General features: G+C 43.0%; 1 protein-coding gene across 2 annotated transcripts in view; it reads right to left on the reverse strand.

Annotated features, from left to right (window-relative positions):
• BBS9 (Bardet-Biedl syndrome 9) overlaps positions 1–11130 on the reverse strand; it is a 572961-nt gene extending 561831 nt beyond the window's left edge. Inside the window, exons 1-2 of one of the 2 annotated variants that reach the window (XM_075558202.1) lie at positions 10429–11130; positions 512–634 (exon numbers count right to left, since the gene is read on the reverse strand). In XM_075558202.1, coding sequence (XP_075414317.1) covers positions 512–623 — 112 coding nt within the window. In that variant the 5' untranslated portion in view covers positions 624–634; positions 10429–11130. The remainder of the gene's footprint in view (positions 1–511; positions 635–10428) is intronic. The other variant, XM_075558200.1, reaches the window with a different exon arrangement.
• Between the last annotated feature and the right edge of the window lie 6846 nt (positions 11131–17976).

Here is a 17976-nt window from a genome sequence, read left to right on the forward strand (position 1 = left end):
CACAAGACGTCCATAAAGTGATAAAGCGGATTAAGGTGTGCCTGGCCAAGCCTTGGTATTTTCACTCGCTTCATGTGCACGTGACAGCTGGGCAGTGAGTAGGGAAGAAGAGCTGATGCATCTGAATTGTGGTGTGACAAAGAGGACTGAAAGCACCATGCATGGCTAGAACCACAAACAGCTCTGGTTTGGAGAAGGATAGCCAGACACTCTGGAAACGCAAGAACGGCTTCACTTCACACACTGGGGACACGCTGTCAGAAGAGACCACGGCCAGAAAAGGTTATGATGCTTGATAAGGTAGGGGTCAGGGAAACAAGGGGCTCCTGAGTCAGGACCAAAACCACATCTATTCACCTACTCCTTAAGCACTACTCGGTCAGGAAAAGTATCTTAAAATCTGGGCAGAGTTATGACAGTTTACTTAATTACTATGTTTGCACAATTAAAAGGTCATTTTGTTTACCTCTGGAAAGCTTTGTTCCAAAATGCATGCTCATTAGCTACTTACCTTGTCCATTTCCACTATTGTCAACATCAGCCAGACACAAGCAGCCTTGATCAAATTCTTCCTTTTCTCCCAAAACTGTAGACCACCAGTCACGGGCTTTAAATAGAGACATTTTCTTTCACTCTAAAAAGAAAACATTCATTTTTTTAATCGTTTTATTAGGAGCTCATACAACTCTTATCACAATCCATACATACATCAATTGTGTAAAGTACATTTATACACTCATTACCCTCATCATTCTCAAAACATTTGCTCTCCATCTAAGCCCCTGGCATCAGCTCCTTTTTCCCCTCCCTCCCTGCTCCCCCCTTCCTCATGAATCTTTGATAATTTATAAATTATTTTATCATATCTTGCCCTGTCCGACGTCTCCCTTCACCCACTTTTCTGTTGTCTGTCCGCCAGGGAGGAGATCACATGTAGATCCTTGTAATCAGTTTCCCATTTCCAACCCACCCTCCCATTATCACGACTCACACCACTGGTCCTGAAGGGATCATCGGTCCTGGATTCCCTGTGTTTCCAGTTCCTATCGGTACCAGTGTACATACAGCCTCTGGTCTAGCCCGATTTGTAAGGTAGAATTGGGATCAGGATAGTCGGGGAGGAGGAAGCATTTAGGAACTAGAGGATAGGTGTAGAAAACATTCATTTATAATAAAAATCCATTTCACACCATGAATTAATTCATTCTTAAAGCACAGTGAATAAGTTGGACCTTTCTAGAAGAGCAATTCTGTACTGATTTAAAATATTTGTATTTCGTAGACATAGGAGGGGGCTTCAGAAAGTTTGTGGGAAAATGGAATTAAATGATAGGGAAATTATTCCATGAGCTTTTGGAAACCCTCTCCTAAGCAAAAACTACAAATCCAAAAGGTTGGGTTACAGATTGGATTGTTACCCACAAAGTTAGCAGCTCCAAGCCAACGCCCAGAGGGAGAAAGATGAGGCTTTCTACTCCCGTTCCACAACGTCCTATGGGGTCACGATGAGTCGGAATTAACTCTATGGAAATGAATGTGTTTGCTTATTTGGGGGTTTCTGAACAGCAGGCGTCTACATGGGTGAGCATAAATGCCAAGGTCACTTGCTTTACTACCAAAGTGGCCAAAGAATTAGACAAGCAACTGTGGTGGGGAGAGGTTCAGGCTCTGCTTTGAGTCTGGCGGATCCCTGACAGATTGCCTGGAGGAAATCTTTAACCCTAAACTAATGCCATCCCTGGAATTCACCTTTAAGCCAGGGCATCGTTCGGCTCAGTTAGAAAACAATGTCTGCATTGACCACTGTTGTTTTATAGAACTATTCATATGCCATCGACCAGATAGCAGCAACTCCAAAGGTTGATGAGGAATGTAAGTGGCAGTGTTTTGATGATTCAAAACAACTCAAGAAAAGATATTAAGAAAGTGGGCACAAGATCTTTTTTAAAACAAGGATTTTTTGTAAATTGGGGGGATTTTACAGATCAATAACTTTGCAATCAACAGTCCAAACCACTAATCAAACACTCCAATAGTCTACCCCACCTGTTCTGTTCTCCCCTTCCCCGCTCCCTATGCACCACCGTTGTCCATTTCACTGTGGGAACACCCATTGAGAACCCAGCTCACTAGTCCACCCTCCCACTCCTGCCTTCCCCCACGTGGCAGCTTCCAACATCTGTTTCCTTTGGTATAAACTCGTTATCTTATTTTTGCTTGTTTCTCACCCCCAAAGGCGGCACAACTGGAAGAATACAACCAATGTCACTGAGTTTTACAAGAGGCTTCAAAACGTTCAGAGACATATAAGATAATGGCATTTTCCACCAATTTTTGATGTACATATAGAAATTTTCAATTTGATATATATGTTTTATATATACATGTTCCCCTTCCACAAAAGTTTTTAAAAGTCAAGAAAAAACACAGACTCAGTCAGGGGTAAGCTTTTTTTTTTTTAATCATTTTAATGAGGGCTCATACAACTCGTATGACAATCCATCCATCCATCCATTGTGTCAACCACATTTGTACATCTGTTGCATCATCATTCTCCAAACGTTGGCTTTCTGCTTCAGTCAGGAGTGAGCTTCTTGACACCACATACTATCCACAACCAACAGTGTTACTAAGTCACTAAACCTCTACAGCAGCTTCCGTATCCATAAAACCTAAGAAGGAAGGATTGGTGAGGATTACGTAACAATGCACAACAGCACTCATGCCTGGCCCTTAATAAAACCAGAGCTAAACTCACTACCCTCGAGCTGATTCCAACTCATCCCGATCCTACTGGACAGAGTAGAAGTGGCTCTTTGAGTTCTGAGACTTTAAATCTTTATGGGAACCGGCAGCCTCATCTTTCTCCAACAAAGCAGCTGGTAGATTCAAACCACTGACTTTGTACTTAGCAGTTCAGTGCATACATAGCCCCCCACAGCTGCACCAGGCCTACTAAATGGTATTCATTGCTACATTCTTGGGGTTCTTTGGTGTGGGTTTTTTTAATCATTTTATTGGGGGCTCTTATAGCTATTATCTCAATCCATACATCCATCCATTGTGTCAAGCACATGTGTACATATGTTGCCATCATCATTTTCAAAACATTTTCTTTCTACTTGAGCCTTTGATATCAGCTCATTTTTTCCTTGTCCCCCCACCCTCCTTCATGAACCCTTGATCATTTATAAATTTTTTTTCATGTCTTACAATGACTGCTGTCTCTCTTCACCCACTTTTCTATTGTTCTTCCCCCTGGGAGGGGGCTATATGTAGATCCTTGTGATTGGGTCCCCCTTTCTCCGTCTGCCTTCCCCTGCCCCTCCTGGTGTCGCTACTCTCATTATGGGTCCTGAGGAGTTGATCTGTCCTGGATTCCTATGTTCGGAGCTCTTAACTGGACCCGTGGACATGCTCTGGTCTAGCCGGATTTATAAGGTAGAATTGGAGCTATGATAGTGGGGGCGGGGGGGTTGGAGGAGACAATCCTTTAAGAACTAGAGGAAAGTTGTAAGTTTTATCGGTGCTATACTGCACCCTGGCTGACTAGTCCCTTCCTGGTGACCTTTCTGTGAGGGGATGTCCAATTGTCTACAAATGGGCTTTGGGTCTCTTTATGATTGATAGAAATAAAACCTATCTTCAAGGAACACCCTGTGTTCTTCAATATGTAAATGGTTAAATGAAATGTCATACATTCATACTATGGACTAAAACTCAGTAAAAAATTTTAATTACATATTGATATAACTTGGTTAATTCTTAAGGGCATTATGTTTCATGAAGACAAAAAATCCAATTCCAAAAGGTCAGATATTACATAATTCCATTATTAAAATATTCTAAAACTGATAGAATTATACTAATGCACAACAAAATAGTGATTGTCAGGGGTTCAGATTGGGGAAGGTATGGCAATACAGGGATACTGAGAAGTTTCTTGGGAACTATTCTGTCTCCTAACTCTGGTGGTAGTTTCACAGGACTACATTGTATTTCTTAGCACTGTATACCAAAAATAATTTTTACTGGTGTAAAAATCTAGTAAAATCTAAATTACAACTATGATTTAGTTATAGTATCAGTAAAAGTTAATGTAGTGGTGTTCATAACTGTAGTTATCTCTGAGGCAATCACTGTGGGAAACTCTCAATATTGTTTTCTCAAGTCTCTGGGCAATTAGCAGCCCAGGGCAAGAGCCACTACACCACCAGGGGTCCTTTGGGTATCCTGAATACAGAAGAAAAGCCAAGATCTGCCCAGGCGGTCACAACTAGTCAGTGTGGAGGTGGCAACCAAGCCTACACTATCTACGCCCAGACCCCACAGAAACAAGCTCTGCAGCCACCCAACACAGACTACAAAACCTATCATTGGTAACACGAATTCTACATTCTACTGAAGTTCAAATTGTAAGGAAGTATTTCACATACTTAACTATCTCTTTCTAGAGAATGATTAGAAAGCAAGAAGAAAGTTTTAACAAATGTATTCTTATAAGTAGTCATGAAAGATTCATTTCTAATGCCTTATTAAAATAAATGGGACAGGATCGCTTTATCCTCTACCCTCTAGAAATTGTCTTTGATATTTTTTTTCTAATAGTTATGGTATATATGTATGCTATTTTATATTTATGCCATTATATATTGTTATATTTATCCTATGTTTTTATGCTGTTTTTCATACCAATTTTACTCAGATTTAGGTTTGACTTGAGAAATGAATATTTTTAACATCCCATTGGCCTGGATCTATGAGAGGAAGGCTAAGTAAGAGAATGTTTATGGCAGGGCAACCAACGAGTCCTGTGGGTGTGTGAGTTTCAACACAGATTCCGGATATACAAGGATAAGACCCTGAAGCTGCCACAGCCCAAATTCAGAGCTCTGCTTGCTCCAGGTTATGCTAGCACTACATCAACTTTAGGAGAGGAGGAGCGAGGCCATAGAGAAGAAGACACATGCATGGAGAATCAGGAGAACGCTGCTTTGGGAGGCAACATTAAGGATTCGGTGTTAGACTTCTCTATTTAAAAATACAAGAGGTAACGGAGTCTTTTGAACAAAGACCAGGGGAGAATACAGAAAAGAATTCATGATTCTCACGGAGTCTAGACTTTCTAGAGCCATAGGGCAATGAATGAACAAATGTGCTTTACACAATTGATGTATGTATGGATTGTGATAAGAGTTGTATGATCCCGTAATAAAATGATTTTTTTAAAGAAAAGAAAAAAATGAGCCCTCTGAGAAGCAGGGGGGCTATGTGTCCTCTGGACCATGAGATCCCTGCACAATGAGCCTCCTTGGTCCAAAAGACAGCTGTGACACCCAAGGAGTGGCAGAGGAGCAGCAACAGAACCAGTGGCCCAGAGTAGGAGACAGGAGACACGTAAAGCCGAGTGCTTTGGGGCAGGAGACTAACTTGTGGAGTACGGTGTCTCTGGGCATTGAATTGGAGGAGCTGCCTTCGCTGACCCACAGAGTGAGAGCGGAGTACCTCTGGATCGAGGCACACAGTGGAGTGGCATGCCTGCTGGAGTTTTATTAGCAGCCTGAAAGAACTCTAAAATGTCCTGGCTGAACATGTGTATCCTGAGCATCTCTCACCTGCATGGTCTGGGAGTTCTGTGTACCAATTGCAGTGGATTACAAAACCTAGAGAAAAAGTAGAGAGTGACTGAACACAAGTCCTATAATGCTCTGTAGAGGCATAATTATAGATATTACTTCGGCCCACAAAATGCCTCACAGGATTAGATTTCTGAGTCTGAGGGATTAGAATCACAGTCCCATGGAACACATCAGTCAATTGACACAGTAATTTTTGGAAGCCATGTTCTACATTCTAGTTTGGTGATTAGTACATGGGTCTTCAAAGCTTGTGAGCAGCCACATCTAGCATACCTATTGATCTCTACTGGTTCCGAGAGAAAGACTGTAGGAAACAAAGTCTCAAAGGAAAAGCCAGTCTACAGAATCAACTACCCAACCATGGCTTCATCGAGCCTAATGTCAGAAGTCTTTACTAGATGACACCCATCTCCCACTACCAACCACTTTAATCAGGGCCCCAGGAGAGGGGCCTGCATGGAATGTGAAAGAAATGTGGACCAGAGCCTCAAATTTCTTTTTAAAAAAAAACAAAAACCCGGCTCTATTGGACTGGTTGAGACTGCAAGACTAATACCCTGAGACAATCTTTAAATCTTGAATTGAAAGGAACCAGAGTTACACCTTGTAGCTAAATAATAGATTGGCCCACAAAACACTATCACTTGCAAATACTGTGCTCCTTTGAAAAGTTAACTACTCACAAGTACTAACCAGTCAACAACTAACAGCTAATTACTAACCAGTCAACAACTACTTTTAAAACAAGGATGAGAAGATAAGGGGCCAGCCAAAAACAAAACAGGCCTACTGTCAAGCAGATTCTGACTCATAGAGACCCTAAAAAACAGAGTATAACTGCCCCAGGGTTTAGCGCCCTCTTGGTGCAGTGGTTATGCGTTTGGCTGTGATCTGCAAAGTCAGCAGTTCAGGATCGCCAGCTGTTCTGTGGAAGAAAGACTGGGCTTTTGCCACCGGTAAAGACTGAGTCTCCGAAGCTCACAAGGGCAGTTCTACCTAGGCCTGTAGGATTGCTATAGTTGGCACCATTTCGATGGCAATGAGTTTCTATTCTCATAGAATATTACTGCCCCCAAGTTTCTAAGTTGTAAGCCCTGCTGAAGACACTGTGGGTTGTTAACTGCAAGGTCGGCAGTTCTAAACACTAGCTGTTCTGGGGAGAAAGAGAAGGTTGTTTTGCTCCCTTAAGATTTTGTATCGCCTCCGAAACCCCAAGGGGTAGTCCACTGTGATTATGAGTAGGAAATGACCCAGTCGCAATGAGTTTGTTTTGTAATCTACACACAACCCTGGTGGCACTGTTGGACTGCTAACTGCAAAGCTGGAGCTCCAAACCCACAAGCTGTTCCCCAAAAAGATGAAGCTCTCTGCTCCCATAAAGTCTCTGGCACTTTACATAGGATCGCCATGAGTCGGAATCAACTTGCTGGCAGTGGTTTGGTTTGGGTTTGGAATCCATCATTTTTCTTCCCAAGAGGAGCTGGTGCTGGTAGGTCCCGCTCACTGACCTTTATATCAGCAGTCAAGTGCTTCATAACTGTGCCACCAGGGCTCCAGAGGAGGCAGGGAAACAAGATGAATAGAAATAGAACAACCAGAATGGAAATCATGTGAACATTGTGAAATATGTAGCCCGTGTCACTGAACAATTTGTATAGAAATTATTGAAACCTAAACAGCTGGGTATAAGTCTTCACTGAAACCACAATAAAAAATATGAAATAAAAAATATGCTGGAGAGTAATCATTAGTTGAAATGTTCACAAACAAATGTTTTAGAACAGCTTCGTGTACTGCAACAGTTTTCTGAACGTATTTGAGGGTCTTCATTTTAAAGAGTAAGATTTGCTACAGCCATCGAGAGAGAGAAACTGGGTACTAGTGCTACTAGCAGGAGCGCTGGTAGTGTACTGGTTACAAGTAAGGCTGCTAACTGCAAGGTCAGCAGTTCAAAACCACCAGTGGCTCCTCGGGAGAAAGAGATGGGGCTTTCTTTTTTCTTTTTAACATTTTATTAGGGGCTCATACAACTCTTATCACAATCCATACATACATCAATTGTATAAAGCGCATTTGTACATTCATTGCCCTCATCATTTTCAAAGCATTTGTTCTCCACTTAAGCCTTGGCATCAGGTCCTCTTTTTTCCCCCTCCCTCCCCACTCCCCCCTCCCTCATGAGCCCTTGATCATTTATAAATTATTACTTTGTCATATCTTGTCCTGTCGGACGTCTCCCTTCACCCACTTTTCTGTTGCCCATCCCCCAGGGAGGAGGTCACATGTAGATCCTTGTAATCGGTTCCCCCTTTCCAAACCACTCACCCTCTACCCTCCCAGTATCGTCCCTCACACCCCTGGTCCTGAAGGCATCATCCGCCCTGGATTCCCTGTGCCTCCAGCTCCTATCTGTACCAGTGTACACTCTGCTCTATCCAGAGATGGGGCTTTCTACTCCTACAAAAAGTTACAAAAACCACGGGGGAACGGAGACAGTGGTCGGTGTAAGATATAAAAATAATAATTTATAATTTATCAAGGGGTCACGAGGACTGGGGGAGGTAAAATAAGGAGCTGATACTAAGGGCTCAATAGAAAATAATGATGGTAAAATATGACAAATATGCTTGATACAATTGATATATGGATTGTTATAAGAGCTGTAAGAGCCCTCCAGTAAAATGATCTTTTAATATAAAATTGTTTAAAAGTTAGTCTCGTGATATCTATCTCAGAGATAGTTACTATCTCAGAGATGTACAGGGCCAGTTCTACCTGTACTGTCCTATAGGGTCGCTCTGCGTGGAATCGACGCTACAGCAGTGAGTTTGCTTGTGATGAATGCTACTAGCAGGAGCCCTGGTGGCATAGTGGTTACACGTTGGGAAGCTACCTGTAAGGTCAGAAGTTGGAATCCACCAGACACTCTGCAGGAGAAAGTGTTACAGTCTTGGACACCCACAGGGAAGTTCTACCTTGATCAATATGCTCACCATAAGTCAAAATCGACTCTATGGTAGCAAATGTGGCTTGGGTTTTTCTTCGTACTGCTAGATATTTTACTGTCAATGAATGTGTGGTAGAGTGAAATCTCTTAATAAGGCCATTCTGCCTGGGTCTCTGTTAACTTCCACCAAATGATTGGGTGGGACTATGCAAAGAGGGTATGGGTAACACTAATAGAGGGGATTGGTCAGTTTTGGTTACCAGCTCCTTGGCTGTAAGGATGAACCATGTTTGAAGCAGGAGCAGAGACAGAAAGCCCAGGACCCCTGTAAACAAAACAAGATCTCTGAAGTAGCTGAGACTGAGACCAGGGGCACCAGAGACAGACACAAGGCGGCAGAACAGAGAAGCCAGCACCAAGAATGTGTGACTGTGAAACCCAGCAGCAAGTTGGTTTCCTGGCCCTGCGGCAGAAGCAAAGGAACCACACACCTGAGAGGCTGAGGACCAGAGACAAACGTGGCTGCTGACTGAGGAGCCATGTTGCTGTGGATCAAAGTACTGTTTACTGACCTGTTAACTCCCCTTGCCCCCTTAATTGTATTTTCTGTTGAGTTCTGTGTACTCCTTGCAACAAATTACTGAACTCACAGCTGGAAAAGTAGAAAGTGTTTTGAATGACAGAACAAAATGTTTCGATCAACAAGTTAGACCAGAAACCTAAGTCGGTAATTACGAAATTAAGCACAAGTTACACATAATGAGAAATTCCTTAAACCTTACAAATCATCGATTCTTTTTCAAAATATAAAAAGGTATTTTTTTAATTTCAAACAATGGTTCCATCTATTTTTACACACACACTCCCAAAAGTTATATCATATTACTTAACAAGTTTTAAAAATCCTTCTTTCCAAATGCTGGCCAACTTTAGCCCAGTCCTGTAATTTTCCCTCTAACATCTGTCAAATTGTATATGTATGTGTATATGTAAGAGGTATGTACTTAAGGGTAGAAAGGGGGAACCCATCACAAGATCGGATCTATAGGCACCCCCCCAAAGGGGACAAATAACAGAAATGTTGGTGAAGGAAGACAATGGACAGGGTAAGATATGAAATAACAATAACATTATATAATTGATCAAAGACACACAAGGGTGGGAGGACAGGGGAGGGAGGGGAAAAGCGGAGCTTATACAAAGTGCTCAAGTGAAAATATTTTGAAAATGATGGCAACATATGTATAAATATGCTTCTTACAATTGATGTATGGAATGTTATGAGCCTTAAGAGCCCCCATAAAATGATTTTTTTTAAGATGTATGTACTTGTATGAGATATCTTCATTTTAAAGGGCAAAAAGTTAGGAATTTCTCCAGGAAATTGGAATCAATGACAGGATTTGTTTGGGGGAAGAAAGTGCTGATGAAATCAACTGTGTTCCTTTAAACTGCAAGGGTCTACAAAGAGGAGAAGCCGTAATCCTATTGCAATAAGGAATTAGAGCGTCTTAGTACATTAGTCCTACTTCAGGCAGAGGCTGAGATTTGCTTTACCCATTGGCTCACAGAACCTGTTGATGTGCACCACGTGACATTCCCAGTGGACTCCTGAAAAAAATTCTTGTCATCCAATCCTCAGATGTTCACAGTATCACACACATAGTGTGCTCTTTTCTGTTTGCTTCTGGTTTGAATGCAAACATCCTTCCTAAGAAGCTGATGAGCCTACATCCACAAAACCAGTACACTGCATCGGAGAATCCGCCTTGGCCACAAAACAGTACACGGAAAGGAAATGCATGCACCGAAGATTCACTCCAGACATATTTTCTTTCTTACCTGAAGCCGGGTCAGGTGGGACTCGCCCACCTTCTGCGAACCCTCTTTCTGCAGATTCCCCGAGAGTCCCAGCACTGGAGCAGAGAAAACACGAACAGGAGGTGCGGAGAAAAACAATCCTTAGCTTCAATACTCCCTCTCGTCGTCCTGCTCGAACTTGCTCAAGGTCCTAAGCCAAAAGAGAGCCTCACTAGCCAACACCACCAGTTCCACAGAGTTGGGGGAGCCCCAAAGCAGCGCCCCCTGCACTCCCAGTCACCCCTAAGACAAGCAGGAGAAACAGCATCAATCCCTTGGAAAAGATTAGACAAGCGGAAGCAAGGGCAACTCTTGCTACTCAAAACGAGGAGGAAAAGATGGTGGAGGCGGTCACTGGAATGTAGCCGAAAACCGACATCAGCGGCGCAAAGGACACCTCCCCACGCCAATCTAACTCCAAGCCATCTTAGCCCTGTTGTCATAGCACTTTACAACGAACGCTACTGCGCAGGTCCCAGGGCTGCACCGCGGGGCCTTCTGGGAGCTGTAGTCCAGAATGACGAGGGCGTGTGGGAGGCGGAGAACGCTGTCTTAGTGGGTCGGGATTAGAATCCGCTTCTTCCGGGATGGCGCTAGAATGAACCACTACATAGTTCTCGTTAGAGAAAAGAGACCGTTAATACCATTCTCTTTTCCATCTTTGAACCAGTGCCTCAGACCCAAGTCCTAGGGAATGCCCTCCTGCCACGCCTACACTGACGCAGGCCCGCCCCGCCACGTGCTCGCGGGTAATACTTTCTAAGGGGGCGGGCTGCGGTCCGAAGGGTCGCGGGGCGGGGCGTCTTCTGAGGGGGCGGGGCTCCGGTCCGAAGGGTCGCGGGGCGGGGTGTCTTCCGAGGGGGCGGGGCTCCGGTCCGAAGGGTCGCGGGGCGAGGCGTCTTCTGAGGGGCGGGGCTCCGGTCCGAAGGGTCGCGGGGCGGGGCGTCTTCTGAGGGGGCGGGGCTCCGGTCCGGAGGGTCGCGGGGCGGGGCGTCTTCTGAGAGGCGGGGTTCCGGTCCGAGGGTCGCGGGGCGGGGCGTAGCCCCGGGTTCAAAGAAGATTCTGGGCACCTAGAGTGGCCTCTTAATTTGGTGGTCCATGAGGACTCGGCCCTGGACCCGGGCCGCGGAGACGGAGGTGGGAGCGGGAGCGAGCGCCAGCTTGTGCGGCCTGGGGGCAGAGTTGGTAAGGCCCCAATACGCAGTCGCTTTAAAGAGGGAAGCAGAGCCGGAAGGTGCGTTTGGGGATGGTTGCTCACGCATGGGTTTGATGATCCAAGGTTTGTGTCACCTACTGCCTGCAGCATGTCTCCTGTCTCAAAAAGAAAAAAGCACTGGGGTGTGCACGTGGCTATGCTGAGTGTGCTGGACTTTCTAAAACATCCTTGATAGGTCCCGGGAATTAGTTCGGCCCAGTGGCCCTCTCTGTGTACTACACATCAAAACACTGAACCAGTGGGTCCTGCGCCGTCCGCACAATTCCTGTAGTATTTGATCTCATTGTTGCCGTCACCGAGTAGATCCATTTTGTTGAGGGCCATCCTCATTTTAGCACTCTACAGAGCATTACATCCTTCTCCAGGAACTGACCGATGAACATGTCCAAGGTGCTTGAAACCTAGCCTTTCTTGCTTCTAAGGATCACTCTCACTGTACATTCTAAGATTTACTTTCAATATCCTTTCTTACCACTGCGATTCAAATGCATTGATTCTTTAGATTCCCCTTCATGTGTATATGAGTCGATTGAAAATATAGTGGCATGGAGCAAGCGTACCTTCGTCCTAAACTGCCATCCTTGCTTGTTAACATGTTAGAGGTCTTGTGCAGCACATTTGCCCAGTGCACCCACTATATCACCCCTTGATTTCTTGACCGCTGCTTTCATCTATGTGTTGATTGTGAGCCCCATATTAGGAAATCCATGGTAGCTTCGATCTTATTTACCATGATGTTGTTTATTGGTTACATTGTAAGGGTTTTTCTTTTATTTTGAGGTGTCAGAAGGATGTCCTTTTTATCTTCATAAGTAAATGCTTCAAATCCTCTTCACTTTCAGCAAGTAAGAATGTGTTATCTGCATATAAAACGCTGTCGATGAACCTTCTTCCCATCTTGATGTAGTGTTTTTTATACTCCAGCCTCTCTGAGTATTCAGCACACAGATTGAAAAAGTATTGTGAAAGGATTCAAGCCCGATACACACCTTTCCTGACTTTAATATCCTAATATCCATTCAATATCTTCTTGTTCTATTTGGAAAACTGCCCCTTGGTCTATGAGTGCAATTAAGTCTTCTAAAAGTCCTATTTTTTTTCAATATTACTCATAGTATATTATAATCCACACAATCAAATACATTTACATAGTCATCTTTCGGGTATTGCCTGCTTTCAGCCAAGATCCATATGAGGTCAGCATTGATATCTTTTTCCATGTTTTTGAGTCCACCCTGTCGGTGTACTGCTCCAACCACGGTTACATGATTTCAGCAAAATTGCACTTGCTTATAATATTGATATTGTTTGATAATTTGAAATGGGCATAAATGTGGCAGACGCTTTAAAAATTAAGACTGCAAACTCTGTTGGTTCTAAATTTTAAAAGTGTATTGTGGTTCTTAATCTGGCACCCTCAAAAGCTATGAAAAACCATCTAAGGCGCAACTACTTGTCTCTCCTTGGTCAGAGAAAACACAGGTGATGAGAATTGAAAAACATGGAAGCATTGAGTCCAATGAATGAATAGACTATGCAAATGTCAGCCTCCATGACCCTGAGACTGGAGAACTAGATGCCCTCTTTTTAGTATGATTAAGTCACTGAAATGCTAAAAGAAAAAAGTAGAAGAAGAAAAACTCAATAGTTCCTGGCTACCACTACCAACCACTCTGAAAAGTGTTAGAAGGTCCTGAATAGATTGGGAGAAAAGTATATAACAAAACCGAAGTCATAAAAGACACTAGACTTACTGGTCAGATGGAGACTCATAGAACCCAAGATTATGGCCCTTGGGTATCCTGCAGGTCTACCCCATGTTAGAATATGTGACATTTTCACTAGTATTCTCTACTTGATCTCTAGCTTCTAATATCCATTGCAATGGCTACAAAGAACTCAGACAAAATTCATGATTACAGAGTTTATTAAGGAAACGAAGTTGTAGTGCCAGTGAGATATGCTAAGGATTGAGTTGTTTATCAGGACACATTGCATGCTTCTTTCAAGGCTGCTAATAAATGCCCAAAGGGGGCATGCCAATCTAATGTAAACCTCAACTGGAAGGCATTTGGCTCAAGCTCTGTGGTCAACAAGCCCTGCTCCCTGAATTAAGTGCCCAGAGGAACTCCACTCTGAAAGTCGGCCTCCTGCACAAAAGCACTCAGCTTAATTGCTCCATCACTCTATCCCATGCTCTGGCTGCTGCTCTTCCAATGGCCTAGCTGTCTTCCCAATCCAGGAGGGTCGCTGTGCGGGGATCTCAAGTCCAGAGCACTTGCTCCACTCCTGGCTCTTGCTGGTAATGAGATCCCTCATTCTTCTGAAAGGGATCCTTTTACAGCAGGGTGGTACTCCAGGGTATCCTATCACAGTCACAGGTGAACCCTGCCAGTATTGTCCCCACCTTCTTACCAAATCCACACAAGAAAATGTGGTTTAGTGAGAATTTGGCAAGAAGAACCACATTAAATCATGCACTTCCCCTGCATAATAGTCAACCATTTAAGATCAAAAGGAGAGTCTTTACCCAAAGACGAAGTACAGAGCATTAAGAAAGAAGGAGGGATGAATACAAGCAATTTAACCATATGTGTGTGGGGAGATGTAATGTTCTAAAATTGTACTGATTGTACAATTATTCTAGATATGATAGATTGAATTGTATGATATGTGGATTAGATACCCATAAAATGTTTTTTTAATGTAAAATTAGAAAAAAAATTTTTTAAGAGGGATGGAAACATGTGGGATACATGAAGGTACATTGAGAGGATTGCAATGGATGATTTGAAACAGCATGTGTACAAACTACTGCTCTGTAAATCTGCTCTGTAAGCCTGCACCTAACTCACAATAAAAAATTAAAATATATAAATATGGTACCCCAAAAAAACATAAAACTCATATGGTGATTATGCCCCCCAAAGACCATTTAATACTGTCAATTACTCTCATACTGGCCTTCCCATAGCTCAGATGGAGAAGAATGATCAACGTTTGTTTCTCTCCAACACATCTCTCTGAAACCCACATCCATTCCCAAGATGACCTGTCTAGACCCCAAAATGATGTTTCCATTGTGCCTAACTTTCACCTGAAAAGGAGACAGAAAAAGGTCTAATAAACTCATCAGCACTGGCATGTCCTCATGAAAAAAGCACAATGTGTCTTTTGTGATATTTCAGTCTATCTAATGATTCCATCTAATCTTGAAGAAACACCAGGCAAACCCAAACCAAGGGCATTCTGCACAATAAGTGTCCTGCAATCTTCAAAGCTGTCACCCTCACAAAAGCCCGGGAATGGCTAAGATGCTTCCAGATACTGGGATCCCTTTGTTGTAAAGCATCTTCCAGGAGTATCTGTTAAGATTTAAAAGGAGTCAGAGGATTTGATGGCAGTAATATATTAATGATAACACACTCACTCCCACTGGGCTAATTCTGACTCACAGTGAACCTGCAGGACAGGGTAGAACTGCCCCTGTGGGTTTCCAAGAATGAATCTTCACCGGAATAGAAAGCCTCATCTTTTTCTCAAAAAGCAGCTGGTGGTTTCACACTCTGTTAATGTTAATGTCCTGAATGTAATGACTGTGTTGACCTGTGTAGGAGAATATCCAATGATCAAATGTACACTAAAGTACTCAGGAGTCATGGGAGAGCTCACTCTCCTCTTCATTATACTACTTTCCCAACTTTTCTCTAAATATGTCTGTTTCACTCTTTTCTCAAAAAATATCATGAAACACCAGACAAGAACACTGACCAAAACTGTCTCTGGTCCCAGCATTCTTTCAAAAACCCTTCTCTTCCCTACAAACCAAAGGCCATGGCCACCTCTTCTGTTTGTGGGGAACAAGCCCTCTGTGGATACCTGAGCCCCTTTTCTTTCTTTTATAAAATGTATTATTAATTGGGAGTTAATACATATATCAGTCCATAGTTCGATCATTGTCAAGCATTCTTATATAATTGCTACCACAATCAGTTTCCAAACATTCATTTCCTTCCTGGACCCCTTGACATGGTCTCCCTTTACCACTCCCTGCACCCCACCACCACTGTACCCCCATCCTCCACCCCCAACCCTTTTATTCTACTTGCTGTCCCTATAGGTTTATCAATCCTGGGTTTCATATACTGAAAAACAAAAACATACAGTACAACCCCAAGAGGGGACCCCCAGTGACACAATATCTCTGAGATAAACCCTAGTATGGACAAACAAAATACCCAGAAAATTCAGAGGTGGGGGTCAACTGACAAAGTTTTAACTGTTCAAGTTAGGTTTATCCCTTTGATCTTCTGTACTCGCCTCTCCAATGCACTCTGCTTAGTAACCACTGTCCTCCTCTCCCTCAATTATGGAGGGAAGGAGTTCACTGGAGGCTTATTTACTATGGAGTTCCCACAAATGTATCTTGGGCTCCCACGGTCATCCATCGCCCTCTGCACACGGATCCTCACACTTTAGTGAGCCCTTCTCCAACGCCCACCCTTGGCATCTGTTAGGGTCCTCTTTGAGTCCATTTGCATAGTTTCCAGGTTTCTGTTTATTTGTTCCAACTAGAAGGAACCTTGTTGGTGATGTGGTTACAAGTTGGGCTGCTAACTGCAAGGTCAGCAGTTCAGAACCACCAGCTGCTCTGCTGGAGAAAGACAAGGCTTTCTTCTCCAGTAAAGAATTACAGTCTTGGAAACCACCGGCAGTTCTACCCTGCCCTATAGGGTCGCTGTGAGTTGCAATCAACCTGGTGCTGGTGAGATTAGCAGCAGGGCCAGTGTGAAATCATTGTGTTCTCCTGGCATACATGTCGTATTATCTTTATAGGACTTCATAAAAGAAGTCCATTCTCTCTGAATTCCATTTTTCCATGAATTTTTGAAACCCCCTCACATATTTAGAGTGGATTTGTTGGTCTGTGGAGGATAGACCGGTTTAACTTTACAACATAGTGCCAATTGTTTGAATTCTGCGGTTAGTTGCTGTTTTAACTTTGCTGGGTGTTTTTGTTTGTTTGTTTGTTTTTCCTCTTTCATATTCGTTGTAGCCACCCGGTCATTCACCACCCTTGAAATGATTGCTGTTGGTTGTGGTTTTTCCTTAGATTCTATCTAGATTTAAGTTTCCTGTGTTTTACCACCAGGCCACATTACCAGTAGAAAATATAACTCGGAATTATTATATTTCTTAATAAAACTGTTATGAAGATCATCAAAATCCTTAATTTTTAATACTTTGATATTATTAAACTATGTCAACATTGATTATTAAAAATGGAAACTATATGAATTGCTGATAATTAGGGCATAACTAAGGAAATAATGAAACATGTTATTCACAACCATTAAAAATCAAATAATGTAAAGGCTTGTATTCAAACAAGCAGCCATCTAAGCAAGAAGTCAACTAAGTCCACATGAAAGAAGCACACCAGCCTATGTGATCCAGAGATGACAATTACAAAACTCTAATATGGTGAGGAGAAAGCATCAGAGCCAAAAATTATGAACACCCAAATTGTGGAGGGGCTATGGGGGATGGTGGAAGCCAAAACCCATCTGCAGAGGATCTAGTCAGGCTGAGCCACTGGCAGATCTGCTCAAGCCACAGGCAAGAGTCACAGCTTACTGTCAGGCAGAGCCCATTGTAATGTTGATTATGCTGATGGAACTCTTACTCATCCAGTTGACCACCCTATAGCCAGATCTGCATTTGTTCTAGGTGCAAAGGTCTCTCACTGGTTCCATGACAGAAATTCCTTCCCTGGCTTTTTGAATGTTGGTAGGGGTCTTTTCCTTCATACACATTATTAATATTTTTATATGTATACTATTATGTTTTTATCTTTACCACCTATGGCAGTTACATAATCTGTCAATTTGTGAAGGGGTGGAGTCTAGCCTGTCAATCAGGTCACAGATTGATGAACTCATTTGGAGGTGCAATAGAGATAAATAGCTCACTGGAGGCCAGATACACTCTTCTGCTTTGTCTCCCTGCGAGACATTCCTGTTGACAAGGCACATGGAGGTATGCTGATGGAGCCAGAGCCCTGGAGCTGGAGGAGCCACGTGGAGACCCACACCAGTGCTGAGATGCTTCCACTGCCACTGGAGTCACAAGAATTTCCACCCACTGGCCTGTGATCTTTCTGCATTCTGTGTCATTACATGTGTTGCATGAGTCCAAAGAGAAATTTACAGACTGGTATCGGACTTAGGGACTTGATCTGAACTGGCTGGGATGTTTTCTTAATATATAATTATTCTTTGATATGAAGTTTTTCCTATACATATATGAGTGTC

This window comes from Tenrec ecaudatus, chromosome 9 (assembly GCF_050624435.1).
Source record: "Tenrec ecaudatus isolate mTenEca1 chromosome 9, mTenEca1.hap1, whole genome shotgun sequence".
Classification (NCBI taxonomy): Eukaryota; Metazoa; Chordata; class Mammalia; order Afrosoricida; family Tenrecidae; genus Tenrec; species Tenrec ecaudatus.